Source organism: Pelophylax lessonae (assembly GCF_965119305.1).
Source record: "Pelophylax lessonae genome assembly, chromosome: 7".
Lineage (NCBI taxonomy): Eukaryota > Metazoa > Chordata > Amphibia > Anura > Ranidae > Pelophylax > Pelophylax lessonae.
In genome coordinates this window covers 268,646,391-268,661,685 of record NC_138774.1, presented here as the reverse complement: position 1 = coordinate 268,661,685, position 15,295 = coordinate 268,646,391, and the positions used below count along the sequence as shown (strand labels likewise).

At 52.2% G+C, this 15,295-nt stretch overlaps 1 protein-coding gene across 1 annotated transcript in view; it reads right to left on the bottom strand.

The window, feature by feature from the left end:
• Window positions 1-230: 230 nt before the first annotated feature.
• The window catches only part of COL27A1 (collagen type XXVII alpha 1 chain), a 582,809-nt gene continuing 567,744 nt past the window's right edge, over window positions 231-15,295 (bottom strand). Inside the window, exon 61 of the mRNA XM_082264626.1 lies at window positions 231-1,138. Within this exon, the coding sequence (XP_082120752.1) occupies window positions 992-1,138 (147 nt within the window). The 3' untranslated portion in view covers window positions 231-991. The remainder of the gene's footprint in view (window positions 1,139-15,295) is intronic.

The window sequence follows — 15,295 nt, the reverse complement described above, 5'->3', positions numbered from 1 at the left end:
AAATGTAAACTTAGTTTTCAAGATCCACAAAATGACAGAATGGGGCCCTAGTTGGCATGCCCCTAGGAAACAAAAAAGGTCAGTGCGAATATGATGGTAAGTAAACATTTGCAGTGCCAGTCTCTGACGAATTCCTTTAATATAGCATATTCCAAGAGATCAGACATGAATTTTCCAGAAAATGTCTCAGGGGTGAAGGGGGCTGTACATAAGGAAGCAACCATAGCTTCCTCCTATTAAAATAATAAAAGCCAGGTGTCCTCCCACAAATGTGCGTGGGAAGTCATCATCAGCACCTTCAGAAACTTTTAAATAGCTTTAATAAAAAATAAAACAAGCTTCAATGCACCAGAGATTTTCACAGTGGGGGGAGGGGAGAGGAATAGCACCGATCGCCTTTATCTCACGTTGTTGTATCAGTCACGCCTCTGTGTAAGTACAGCTTTGGTTTTTTGTGTTCCTTCACAGGAAAGATGTGGGGAGGGGGGGGGAGATACTACTCTTAATCTCATTAAATAATATATTACTTTTACATATTTTTTTATATTGCACTTCACAATGCTTTCTGCCTAGGTTACCCAAAATTCTTGTCTGTTACCAGCTCCCCGGCAGAAAGGGAGGATAAGGACAGACTGAAGACTGTTTTTGGCTTGTTGCATGTAATCGCTCAAGCACGTGACTGGTGGACCTCATGATCTTTCCTTATTTCTTTGGCTAACACACTTTTCCTGTGGGTGTTAGCTAGTCTGGAGAATGATTATTCCGTTTCCTGTCCCTGAAGATTCTATTAATATGGGGGTGGGGCATGATGGAAACCCCCCCCAAGTCCAAGTTCCTCTGTAATGCAGTGGATTGGGGTCCAGGATAACCGGATTAGCTCTACTAATATTTGCAAGTCACTCGGCAGCCTTCATCCATTCAGGATAACAGTTCATTTAGGGTTCAAGACTGTTGGTTTAAGTCAGGTGGATGCAGAAACCAGAGTAAGAGTTCACAAGAAGCAGACACTCCCCACTTCTAGGTGAAGGTTCTTCCCAGGTTTGGATGGAGGGAGGTTTATTACGTCTATGATCGGTAAATTAGTTGGGTCCTGTGTCCGAAACGTGAAGATAGTTTGATGCCAATGCCCGTCTTGTAACTGCAAAGAAAAATATTTTTTATAATTATAGTGCTCATGCTGTAAAGATTTGTTTTTCTGTAAGAAATAGACATTAGCTTTCATCTTTTAGCCATACAAAGAACAATATTAGCAGCCAAGTTCCTAAGACAAGATCTCTCTGCCCTTGTATATAGTAGAAGTAGACAATGCGGCAGCCATATACCTAGTCAGACTGGGCCAAGTCCTAAATCCTAATATGGAAACTCCTCCCTTTGTCAATGACTTGGAAAAAATACAGAAGCCTTTAAATAAATGTGACAGCTAAGCATTGAATATTTTTAGAACAAGTTGTCAGCAATGCCACAGAGTCTATAATTTCTCACTAGAAGTTACCCTAATAAGCCCCCGTTCACATTAGTTCGCTCCGACTTAGGGGGCGACCTGTGAAGTCGCGTGCACCGCGACTTGCACGGACTTCACATAATGGAAGTCAATGCAAGTCACCTCCAGGTCGCCCCAAAGTAGTACAGGACCCTTTTTCTAAGTCGGAGCGACTTGTGTCGCGCCTATTAGAACCGGTCCTGTACTACACAATGGGAGCGACGGTGCACGACTTGTCAGGCTGACCAAGTCGTACCAGTGTGAATGAACCAATATTACATTGATCATGTTTTATTTTTTAAAAATAACAAACATGTTATACTTGCCTGCTCTGTGCAATGGTTTTGCACAGAGCAGCCTCAATCCTCCTCTTCTTCTTGGGTCCCCTGCCGCTTGCTTTGGGGGCACTCATATGCACGCTCACTGCCGAGCCTGCACTATGTGTCCATTAACACACACAGCGTGGCTCAGTCCACACCCCCCTCCCTCCTTCCCCACTGGCTGTGATTGACAATGGTGATGCAGAGAGGCTCTGGTCTCATGCACAGCGCTGAGTCGAAACTCGGATAAGTATAAGGGATGAGCTGCATGCATAGAATGCAATAAAGCTGATTTCCAGGTTTCCTGTCACTTTAAATAGTTTGTTGACCAAGCTGGTCCAAACAAACTACAGTAGTTCCTTCACTGACCAAGCTGGTCCAAACAAACTACAGTAGTTCCTTCACTGACCAAGCTGGTCCAAACAAACTAGTTCCTTCACTAAGTGTTGCAGTGTCTCCATGCACTATATAAATCTGCATGTAGCTTCAACTACGTTTGGGTTTTGGCTGTGAGACAGACTTCCCTTCTCACACTCTGAGCCCTGCTTAGACTGAATCATTTTGTGCAGTCATTCATAGGCAGCTTTGTATTCTGTGAATGAAGTTGGAGAGAGTGACATCATCAGCCCACCCTTCCAACTCAGTCATTCACAGAAAACTTTGTATTCCTTCACATAATACAAAGCTGCCTATGAATGGCTGAGCGTCGCTCGGACTGACTCATATTTTGAGTTGGGTATGATATGGGAACCCAGCACTGTGTACTGTATGTAGCTGAAGCCACATATAGTGCCTAGGGCCAGTGCAGCAATGAAGGAAATAGTTAATGAAGGAAATAGTTTGGACCAGCTTGGTACAAACAAACTATTTAAATTAATAGGAAACATGGACATCTGCTTAAGGCTCGGTTCACACTATTGCGATGCGGGAAGTGCGAATTCGCAGCCTGTTCCCGCATCGCACACGCACCCCCAGCAGTTCACACTGCCATATGCGATACGCTGGGGGTGTCAATGTAATCTTAACGACACCCCCAGTTTGATCGCATATCGCAGTGCGATCGTGCAGTTCGCACAGGATCGGATCGCACAAGTGTGAACCGCTGTGCGATCCGATCCTGATGCGGCAGCAAAAATGCCTCCTGTGCGTGTTTGCACTGGGTGCGATGCGAATTTAGCCATACAAACTGTATGGCTAAACTCGCACCGCACAGCTGATCGCATGTAATGTTGGAGCAGTGCGCTCCGACATTACATGCGAACCCGGCACTCGCAGAAGTGTGAACCGGGTCTTAAGGTAAAAAAAAAAAAAAAAAAAAAGTCTGTCATTACAACCACCTAAAATGCTGTTAGTAGCAGATCTATGTACTTGTGAGATGAGCCTTAAATGGAATCTGTCATGTTATAATATAATAGCAGCTCTCATATTTCTGTTAGTATCCTAACATAAGCATGCAGTTAGTAAAGAATTCTTGTCCTGAATGCTTCTTTTGGGTCAGTTACATTAACCAGTAAGAGCAGGTTAAGGCTGGGGTTCACATATGTGCAAATTGGATGTGGATTTCCCCACATCCAATTCACATGACATGCGAGTATGGTTGAACGAAAAAAACCTGACTGTATTGCCACATCCACACACTCAATGTGAACAGGGGAATCCTCCCTGCTGGGCTAATGTATTGTGACAACGGGGAGACTTCCCTGCATCATAATACACCAAGAGTGTTATAACTATGGCCCTCCAGATGTTCAGGAACTACAATTCCCTTCATGCCTAGTCATGTCTGTGAATGTCAGAGTTTTACAATGCTTCATGGGGTGTGTAGTTCTACAACAGCTGGAAGGCCATAGTTTGAAGATCCCTGTAATACACTGATCAGATTGTGGGCTTATAGCCTGCAGTGCTGATTGAGTGGGGAAAATCTGACAGGGTGTTTGTACAGAGGTTGATTGGTAGATCTACTTCTGAACAACCACAGTGCCCACACATGGAACGAAATTCAGCCAGTCTCTGCTGAATTGGACCAATTTTGATCCATGTATGGCTGGCTCAATAATACCAGAAACCTTAAACATGAACTCAGACAAAGAAGCTCCTATATTTTTAGGCTGACAGGTTACTTTATAGGCAGCAGGGTGTGGATCCACTTTGGAATATAACTGTTGTGACAAGTGCATGCCAATGTTCTTGTGGGTAAATGCATCAGAGTCCCACACTCCCAGATGCCATGTTTTGTGCAGCATTATAGATGTGTGTGTTGATATGTACACAAGGGAAAACACAAGCAACTAGTTATTTTTATAGTAGGGGCAGCTTTTTGTGAGCAATGGAAGGTGTAACCAGAGTGTGTGACATGGTGACATTTGGGTGTTTGTAAAGGACATGGTTATTGTAACACGCTTTCCAATTTTCCAGCATCCGTTCCCTTTGCATTTAGTCAAATGACCTTTCAGAGCTACCAATGAAGCTGGTGCTGGAAGTCTTCTCTGTGCCAGACACTGTGGTGGTAGATTTACTAAAAACTGGTGCACTTAGAATCTGGTGAAGCTGTGCATGATAGCCAATCAGCTTTGGCAAAATAACCTGGAAGCCGATTGGTTTTATTAAAACATGTGACTGATTTTGCACTTTCCAGCTTTAGTAAATAAACCCCTACAGGGCAGCCATCAGAAATTTTGGGGCCCCTTACACAGCTTTAGGCCTGGGCCCATCCGGGCCTGACCATCAAAATTTGCAGGGCCCGCCCTTTGGCTGTCCAACCAAATCCACCCACTGGCCATCCCACCAAGTCCTACAGTGCACTCACTTCTATTTTAACACTCTTACAACTTAATACGTGAAAATGAATCCAATCCAGCAAAGCAACATCCCCATATATTCAGAAAAGAGACATCTCAATCCAGTAAAGAGACGGCCTCATATATTCAGCAAAGAAACATCCCAATCCAGCAAAGAGACAGCCTAATATTTTCAGCAAAGAGACAGCGCAATCCCGCAAAGAGACAACCCTTCAGCTGCACCGGCTTACTCTGCAGCCACCCGTCTTTAGCAATTGCTAGTTACTACAGTAGCAACAACTCGGTCTCGTTGGTTGGGACCTGGGTGGCCGGGCCCCTCGGAACACTTGGGCCCCCTACATGTGTATGGGCTGTCCCCCCCTGATGGCTGCCCTGAACCCCTATGATCTGAGGTCTGAACAGGGAGCTGTAAATAAACACACATTTAGACATTTTACAAATTTATCTACACTCCCTGCTGCCACCCCTAACTTTGGATGGGAGTTCACATCTTTATCTCTCCAGGGCTGCATTTATACCAGGGGAAAATTGCGTGGTTTGTCACCCAAGAAGTTCAGGGGCTTCTTTTGGGCAACATGTTTCATGTTGTTCGCAACAGAACTGCACAGAATTTTTAGGAGCCATTCAAAGGAAAGTCATCTGAAATGTGCATTGTGCTATATTTGTCATTCACACCTAGGGTGCTTTAAAATCATGGGCAGAAGGGTGCCCATGAAAGCGACCCGGTGAGAATGCAGCAACAGTAGAACCCCCCTTATGCAGTTTAAGACTGAACAGCTTTTTATCCAACTTTGTGTGGCTGCATGTCTTTTTTATATATCTTAGGTTAAATAGTTTTCATCCAAAAGATACAGTCCTCATTTAAAGATTTGCATATTACAATCAAACAAAAGGTTGGTCTGACTAGAATAGTCCTTCGTAAGCTTATTTTGGTTACTACTAATGATACAGATACTACGGTTTTAATCAGAATATACAGTACTAGACATTAAGCCTGTTAAATTAACGGGCGCTAGAACATATGTGGTCAAACATTTGTAAAAACAGATTTAGCAGTAAGTCCACGCGAGCGCGCGCGCGCGCGCCCGTGCACGCCAACCGCTTCCAACAGTTTTGCCCGGGGGATTGTAGTGTATGGGGGGAGGGAGGGGATTGTAGCATATGGGAAGGGAGGGGATTGTAGCGTATGGGGAGGGAGGAGATTGTAGTGTATGGGGGGGGGGGGTTCTACAGTGTATGGGGAGGAAGATTGTAGTGTTGGGGGGAGGGAGGGGATTGTAGTGTTGGGGGGAGGGGGATTATAGTGTATGGGAGGGAGGGGATTGTAGTGTGTTGGAGGAGGGAGGGGATTGTAGTGTGTTGGGGAAGAGAGGGGATTGTAGTGTATGGGGGTGGATTGTAGTGTATGGGGGAGGGAGGGGATTGTAGTGTGTTGGGAGGAGGGGATTGTAGTGTGGGGGGAGGGGGGAGAGAGGGGATTGTAGTGTATGGGGGGGGGGGTTCTACAGTGTATTGGGGGGGGGGGTTCTACAGTGTATTGGGGGGGTTCTACAGTGTATGGGGGAGGGGCTCTACAGTGTATGGGGAAGGGAGGGGATTGTAGTGTGTTGGGGAAGGTATCGGGGAGGGAGGGGATTGTAGTGTGTGTGTGGGGGGGGGGGGGATTGTAGTGTGTTGGGGAAGAGAGGGGATTGTAGTGTATGGGGGTGGATTGTAGTGTATGGGGGGACACAGGGGATTGTAGTGTATGGGGGAGGTTCTACAGTGTATGGGGAGAGGGAGGGGATTGTAGTGTGGGGGGGGGGAGAGGGGCTCTACAGTGTTTGGGGAGGGGATTGTAGTGTGTTGGGGAAGGGAGGGGATTGTAGTGTATGGGGAAGGGAGGGGATTGTAGTGTGGGGGGAGGGAGGGGATTGTAGTGTATGGGGGGGTATTATAGTGTATGGGGGATGGGTTCTACAGTGTATGGGGAGGGAGAGGATTGTAGTGTGTTGGGGAAGGGAGGGGATTGTAGTATGGGGGGAGGGATGGGATTGTAGTGTGTGTGTGGGGGAGGGGATTGTAGTGTATGGGGGGACGCAGGGGATTGTAGTGTATGGGGGGAGCAGGGGATTGTAGTGTATGGGGAGGAAGATTGTAGTGTGTTGGGGAAGGGAGGGGATTGTAGTGTTTTGGGAGGGAGGGGATTATAGTGTATGGGGAGGGGATTGTAGTGTGTTGGGGAAGGGAGGGGATTGTAAAGTGGGGGGGAGAGAGGGGAATGTAGTGTATGGGGGGTTCTACAGTGTTTGGGGAGGGGATTGTAGTGTGGGGGGGGAGGGAGGGGATTGTAGTGTGTTGGGGAAGGTATCGGGGGAGAGGGGATTGTAGTGTATGGGGGAGGGGTTCTACAGTGTATGGGGGAGGGAGGGGATTGTAGTGTGTTGAGGAGAGGGAGGGGATTGTAGCGTATGGGAAGGGAGGGGATTGTAGCGTATGGGGAGGGAGGAGATTGTAGTGTATGGGGGGGGGTTCTACAGTGTATGGGGAGGAAGATTGTAGTGTTGGGGGGAGGGAGGGGATTGTAGTGTTGGGGGAGGGGGATTATAGTGTATGGGGAGGGAGAGGATTGTAGTGTGTTGGGGAAGGGGGGGGATTGTAGTGTATGGGGGGAGGGGGTTGTAGTGGGGGGGGATTGTAGTGTATGGGGGGACACAGGGGATTGTAGTGTATGGGGAAGGGAGGGGATTGTAGTGTGGGGGGGAGGGAGGGGATTGTAGTGTGTTGGGAGGAGGGGATTGTAGTGTGTTGGGGAAGGGAGGGGATTGTAGTGTGGGGGGGGGAGGGGATTGTAGTGTGGGGGGGGGAGGGAGGGGATTGTAGTGTATGGGGGGGTATTATAGTGTATGGGGGAGGGGTTCTACAGTGTATGGGGAGGGAGAGGATTGTAGCGTGGGGGGGAGGGAGGGGATTGTAGTGTATGGGGGGGGGGTATTATAGTGTATGGGGGAGGGGTTCTACAGTGTATGGGGAGGGAGAGGATTGTAGCGTGGGGGGAGGGAGAGCATTGTAGTGTATGGGGTGATATTATAGTGTATGGGGGAGGGGTTCTACTGTGTATGGGGAGGGAGAGGATTGTAGCGTGGGGGGGGGGGGGATTGTAGCGTGGGGGGGAGGGAGGGGATTGTAGTGTATGGGGGGGGGTATTATAGTGTATGGGGGAGGGGTTCTACAGTGTATGGGGAGGGAGAGGATTGTAGCGTGGGGGGGGGGGGTTGTAGCGTGGGGGGAGGGAGGGGATTGTACTGTATGGGGGGTATTATAGTGTATGGGGGAGGGGTTCTACAGTGTATGGGGAGGGAGGGGATTGTAGTGTGTTGGGGAAGGTATCGGGGGAGAGGGGATTGTAGTGTATGGGGGGGGGGGGGGTTCTACAGTGTGTTGGGGAAGGGAGGGGATTGTAGTGTGGGGGGAGAGGGAGGGGATTGTAGTGTGTTGGGAGGAGGGGATTGTAGTGTGTTGGGGAAGGGAGGGGATTGTAGTGTGGGGGGGGGAGGGGATTGTAGTGTGGGGGGGGGAGGGAGGGGATTGTAGTGTTGGGGGGAGAGGGGATTGTAGTGTGTGGGGGAGGGGGTTATAGTGTATGGGGAGGGAGGGGATTGTAGTGTATGGGGAGGGAGAGGATTGTAGTGTGTTGGGGAAGGGAGGGGATTGTAGTGTGGGGGGGAGGGAGGGGATTGTAGTGTGTTGGGGAAGGGAGGGGATTGTAGTGTGGGGGGGAGGGAGGGGATTGTAGTGAATGAGGGGGTATTATAGTGTATGGGGGGTGGGTTCTACAGTGTATGGGGAGGGAGAGGATTGTAGTGTGGGGGGGAGGGGATTGTAGCGTGGGGGGGGGAGGGAGGGGATTGTAGTGTATGGGGGGGTTCTACAGTGTATGGGGAGGAAGATTGTAGTGTGTTGGGGAAGGGAGGGGATTATAGTGTATGGGGAGGGGATTGTAGTGTGTTGGGGAAGGGAGGGGATTGTAGTGTGGGGGGGGGGTATTATAGTGTATGGGGGAGGGGCTCTACAGTGTATGGGGGGGGATTGTAGTGTGTTGGGGAAGGGAGGGGATTGTAGTGTGGGGGGGAAGGGAGGGGATTGTAGTGTGGGGGGGAGGGAGGGGATTGTAGTGTGGGGGGGAGGGAGCGGATTGTAGTGTATGGGGGGGTATTATAGTGTATGGGGGAGGGGTTCTACAGTGTATGGGGAGGGAGAGGAAGAGGATTGTAGCGGGGGGGGGGGAGGGTATCGGGGAGAGATGGGATTGTAGTATGGGGGAGGGAGGGGATTGTAGTGTATGGGGGAGGGGCTCTACAGTGTATGGGGGGAGGGAGGGGATTGTAGTGTTGGAGGAGGGAGGGGATTGTAGTGTGTTGGGGGGAGGGGATTGTAGTGTGGGGGGAGGGGGATTATAGTGTATGGGGAGGGAGGGGATTGTAGTGGGGGGGGAGAGAGGGGATTGTAGTGTATGGGGAGGTATTATAGTGTATGGGGGAGGGGCTCTACAGTGTATGGGGAGGGAGAGGATTGTAGTGTGTTGGGGGGGGGGGAGGGGATTGTAGTGTGTTGGGGAAGGGAGGGGATTGTAGTGTGGGGGGGAGGGAGAGGATTGTAGTGTGTTGGGGAAGGGAGGGGATTGTAGTATGGGGGGAGGGATGGGATTGTAGTGTGTGTGGGGGGGGGGGGAGAGGGGATTGATTGTAGTGTGTTGGGGGGAGGGAGGGGATTGTAGTGTGGGGGGGGGAGGGGATTGTAGTGTGGGGATGGGATTGTAGTGTGTGTGGGGGGGGAGGGGATTGTAGTGTTGGGGGGAGAGGGGATTGTAGTGTGTGGGGGAGGGGGTTATAGTGTATGGGGAGGGAGGGGGTTATAGTGTATGGGGAGGGAGAGGATTGTAGTGTGTTGGGGGGGGGGGGGGGATTGTAGTGTATGGGGAAGGGAGGAGATTGTAGTGTATGGGGAAGGGAGGGGATTGTAGTGTGGGGGGGAGGGAGGGGATTGTAGTGTGGGGGGGAGGGAGGGGATTGTAGTGTATGGGGGGGTATTATAGTGTATGGGGGATGGGTTCTACAGTGTATGGGGAGGGAGAGGATTGTAGTGTGTTGGGGAAGGGAGGGGATTGTAGTATGGGGGGAGGGATGGGATTGTAGTGTGTGTGGGGGGGGAGGGGATTGTAGTGTATGGGGGGACGCAGGGGATTGTAGTGTATGGGGGGACGCAGGGGATTGTAGTGTTTGGGGAGGAAGATTGTAGTGTTTTGGGAGGGAGGGGATTATAGTGTATGGGGAGGGGATTGTAGTGTGTTGGGGAAAGGAGGGGATTGTAAAGTGGGGGGGAGAGAGGGGAATGTAGTGTATGGGGGGTTCTACAGTGTTTGGGGAGGGGATTGTAGTGTGGGGGGGGAGGGAGGGGATTGTAGTGTGTTGGGGAAGGTATCGGGGGAGAGGGGATTGTAGTGTATGGGGGAGGGGTTCTACAGTGTATGGGGGAGGGAGGGGATTGTAGTGTGTTGAGGAGAGGGAGGGGATTGTAGCGTATGGGAAGGGAGGGGATTGTAGCGTATGGGGAGGGAGGAGATTGTAGTGTATGGGGGGGGGGGGGGTTCTACAGTGTATGGGGAGGAAGATTGTAGTGTTGGGGGAGGGAGGGGATTGTAGTGTTGGGGGGAGGGGGATTATAGTGTATGGGGAGGGAGAGGATTGTAGTGTGTTGGGGAAGGGGGGGGGATTGTAGTGTATGGGGGGAGGGGGTTGTAGTGGGGGGGGGATTGTAGTGTATGGGGGGACACAGGGGATTGTAGTGTATGGGGAAGGGAGGGGATTGTGTAGTGTGTTGGGGAAGGGAGGGGATTGTAGTGTTTTGGGAGGGAGGGGATTGTAGTGTGTTGGGAGGAGGGGATTGTAGTGTGTTGGGAAGGGAGGGAATTGTAGTGTATGGGGAGGGGATTGTAGTGTGTTGGGGAAGGGAGGGGATTGTAAAGTGGGGGGGAGAGAGGGGAATGTAGTGTATGGGGGGTTCTACAGTGTGGGGGGGGGGGGAGGGAGGGGATTGTAGTGTGTTGGGGAAGGTATCGGGGGAGAGGGGATTGTAGTGTATGGGGGAGGGGTTCTACAGTGTATGGGGGAGGGAGGGGATTGTAGTGTGTTGAGGAAAGGGAGGGGATTGTAGTGTATGGGGGGAGGGAGGGGATTGTAGCGTATGGGAAGGGAGGGGATTGTAGCGTATGGGGAGGGAGGAGATTGTAGTGTATGGGGGGGGGGGGTTCTACAGTGTATGGGGAGGAAGATTGTAGTGTTGGGGGGAGGGAGGGGATTGTAGTGTTGGGGGGAGGGGGATTATAGTGTATGGGGAGGGAGAGGATTGTAGTGTGTTGGGGGAGGGGGTTGTAGTGGGGGGGGATTGTAGTGTATGGGGGGACACAGGGGATTGTAGTGTATGGGGAAGGGAGGGGATTGTGTAGTGTGTTGGGGAAGGGAGGGGATTGTAGTGTGGGGGGGGAGGGGATTGTAGTGTATGGGGAAGGGAGGGGATTGTAGTGTATGGGGAAGGGAGGGGATTGTAGTGTGGGGGGGAGGGAGGGGATTGTAGTGTATGGGGGGTATTATAGTGTATGGGGGATGGGTTCTACAGTGTATGGGGAGGGAGAGGATTGTAGTGTGTTGGGGAAGGGAGGGGATTGTAGTATGGGGGGAGGGATGGGATTGTAGTGTGTGTGGGGGGGGAGGGGATTGTAGTGTATGGGGGGACGCAGGGGATTGTAGTGTATGGGGGGACGCAGGGGATTGTAGTGTATGGGGGGACGCAGGGGATTGTAGTGTATGGGGGGACGCAGGGGATTGTAGTGTATGGGGAGGAAGATTGTAGTGTGTTGGGGAAGGGAGGGGATTGTAGTGTTTTGGGAGGGAGGGGATTGTAGTGTGTTGGGAAGGGAGGGGATTGTAGTGTGTTGGGAAGGGAGGGGATTGTAGTGTGTTGGGGAAGGGAGGGGATTGTAAAGTGGGGGGGAGAGAGGGGAATGTAGTGTATGGGGGGTTCTACAGTGTTTGGGGAGGGGATTGTAGTGTGGGGGGGGGGGGGAGGGAGGGGATTGTAGTGTGTTGGGGAAGGTATCGGGGGAGAGGGGATTGTAGTGTATGGGGGAGGGGTTCTACAGTGTATGGGGGAGGGAGGGGATTGTAGTGTGTTGAGGAAAGGGAGGGGATTGTAGCGTATGGGAAGGGAGGGGATTGTAGCGTATGGGGAGGGAGGGGATTGTACTGTATGGGGGGTATTATAGTGTATGGGGGAGGGGTTCTACAGTGTATGGGGAGGGAGGGGATTGTAGTGTGTTGGGGAAGGTATCGGGGGAGAGGGGATTGTAGTGTATGGGGGGGGGGGGGGGTTCTACAGTGTGTTGGGGAAGGGAGGGGATTGTAGTGTGGGGGGAGGGAGGGGATTGTAGTGTTGGGGGGAGAGGGGAATGTAGTGTGTGGGGGAGGGGGTTATAGTGTATGGGGAGGGAGGGGATTGTAGTGTATGGGGAGGGAGAGGATTGTAGTGTGTTGGGGAAGGGAGGGGATTGTAGTGTGGGGGGGAGGGAGGGGATTGTAGTGTGTTGGGGAAGGGAGGGGATTGTAGTGTGGGGGGGAGGGAGGGGATTGTAGTGAATGAGGGGGTATTATAGTGTATGGGGGGTGGGTTCTACAGTGTATGGGGAGGGAGAGGATTGTAGTGTGGGGGGGAGGGGATTGTAGCGTGGGGGGGGGGAGGGAGGGGATTGTAGTGTATGGGGGGGTTCTACAGTGTATGGGGAGGAAGATTGTAGTGTGTTGGGGAAGGGAGGGGATTATAGTGTATGGGGAGGGGATTGTAGTGTGTTGGGGAAGGGAGGGGATTGTAGTGTTTTGGGAGGGAGGGGATTGTAGTGTGTTGGGAGGAGGGGATTGTAGTGTGGGGGGGGAGGGGATTGTAGTGTGGGGAGGGGATTGTAGTGGGGGGGGGGAGGGAGGGGGATTGTAGTGTATGGGGGAGGGGTTCTACAGTGTATGGGGAGGGAGAGGATTGTAGCGTATGGGAAGGGAGGGGATTGTAGCGTATGGGGAGGGAGGAGATTGTAGTGTATGGGGGGGGGTTCTACAGTGTATGGGGAGGAAGATTGTAGTGTTGGGGGGAGGGAGGGGATTGTAGTGTTGGGGGAGGGGGATTATAGTGTATGGGGAGGGAGAGGATTGTAGTGTGTTGGGGAAGGGAGGGGATTGTAGTGTGGGGGGGAGGGAGGGGATTGTAGTGTGTTGGGAGGAGGGGATTGTAGTGTGTTGGGGAAGGGAGGGGATTGTAGTGTGGGGGGGGGAGGGGATTGTAGTGTGGGGGGGGGAGGGAGGGGATTGTAGTGTATGGGGGGGGTATTATAGTGTATGGGGGAGGGGTTCTACAGTGTATGGGGAGGGAGAGGATTGTAGCGTGGGGGGGGGGATTGTAGCGTGGGGGGGAGGGAGGGGATTGTAGTGTATGGGGGAGGGGTTCTACAGTATATAGGGAGGGAGAGGATTGTAGCGTGGGGGGAGGGAGGGGATTGTAGTGTGGGGGGAGAGAGGGGATTGTAGTGTATGGGGGGTATTATAGTGTATGGGGGAGGGGTTCTACAGTGTATGGGGGAGGGGTTCTACAGTGTATATGGGGAGGGAGAGGATTGTAGTGTGTTGGGGAAGGGAGGGGATTGTAGTATGGGGGAGGGAGGGGATTGTAGTGTGGGGGGGAGGGAGAGCATTGTAGTGTATGGGGTGATATTATAGTGTATGGGGGAGGGGTTCTACTGTGTATGGGGAGGGAGAGGATTGTAGCGTGGGGGGGGGGATTGTAGCGTGGGGGGGAGGGAGGGGATTGTAGTGTATGGGGGGGTATTATAGTGTATGGGGGAGGGGTTCTACAGTGTATGGGGAGGGAGAGGATTGTAGCGTGGGGGGGGGGGGGGATTGTAGCGTGGGGGGAGGGAGGGGATTGTACTGTATGGGGGTATTATAGTGTATGGGGGAGGGGTTCTACAGTGTATGGGGGAGGGGTTCTACAGTGTATGGGGAGGGAGGGGATTGTAGTGTGTTGGGGAAGGTATCAGGGGAGAGGGGATTGTAGTGTATGGGGGGGGGGGTTCTACAGTGTATGGGGAGGGAGAGGATTGTAGTGTGTTGGGGAAGGGAGGGGATTGTAGTGTGGGGGGAGGGAGGGGATTGTAGTGTTGGGGGGAGAGGGGATTGTAGTGTGTGGGGGAGGGGGTTATAGTGTATGGGGAGGGAGAGGATTGTAGTGTGTTGGGGAAGGGAGGGGATTGTAGTGTGGGGGGGAGGGAGGGGATTGTAGTGTGTTGGGGAAGGGAGGGGATTGTAGTGTGGGGGGGAGGGAGGGGATTGTAGTGTGGGGGGGAGGGAGGGGATTGTAGTGAATGAGGGGGTATTATAGTGTATGGGGGGTGGGTTCTACAGTGTATGGGGAGGGAGAGGATTGTAGTGTGGGGGGGAGGGGATTGTAGCGTGGGGGGGGGGAGGGAGGGGATTGTAGTGTATGGGGGGGTTCTACAGTGTATGGGGAGGAAGATTGTAGTGTGTTGGGGAAGGGAGGGGATTATAGTGTATGGGGAGGGGATTGTAGTGTGTTGGGGAAGGGAGGGGATTGTAGTGTGGGGGGGGGGTATTATAGTGTATGGGGGAGGGGCTCTACAGTGTATGGGGGGGGGATTGTAGTGTGGGGGGGGGGAGGGGATTGTAGTGTATGGGGGGTATTATAGTGTATGGGGGAGGGGTTCTACAGTGTATGGGGAGGGAGAGGAAGAGGATTGTAGCGGGGGGGGAGGGTATCGGGGAGAGATGGGATTGTAGTATGGGGGAGGGAGGGGATTGTAGTGTATGGGGGGTATTATAGTGTATGGGGGATTGTAGTGTGGGGGGGGGGGAGGGGATTGTAGTGTATGGGGGAGGGGCTCTACAGTGTATGGGGGAGGGAGAGGATTGTAGTGTATGGGGGAGGGAGGGGACTGTAGTGTATGGGGGAGGGGGGATTATAGTGTATGGGGGAGGGAGGGGATTGTAGTGTATGGGGGGATTGAACGATAAATGTTGGGTCGGAGATTGATGTGGGGGAGGGGAGATGTGAGGGCGGGAAATCAGAGAGGAGGGGGGAGGGGAGCTCCTGACACACACAGAACAGTGTATCATCCAATAGGAAAAGACCCCAAAATCCACCACCACCTCCCTCCCGGGAAAATTGCTGTCACGGGCGAACCAATGGTAGTGGAGACCCCAAAATTTTACCACAGGTGGCTAAGACGCTCCCCCTACAGCTGATAAAAATTTGGGGTTTCGGGGATGAAAGGGCACGGAATAGTGACCCCGAGAACCGGGCCACCCCCCGCCATAGACTCCAATGTTAAACCTGGTCACCTCGCGGTTAGGTCACGGTCCCTTTGGGGAGGGGATTGTAGCTTATGGGGGGGTATTATAGTGTATGGGGGAGGGGCTCTACAGTGTATGGGGAGGGAGAGGATTGTAGCGTGGGGGGGAGGGAGGGGATTGTTGGGGGGAGGGGAGGGAGGGGATTGTTGGGGGGAGGGGATTGTAGTGTATGGGGGGGTATTATAATGTATGGGGGAGGGGTTCTACAGTGTATGGGGGAGGGAGGGGATTGTAGTGTGTTGGGAGGAGGGG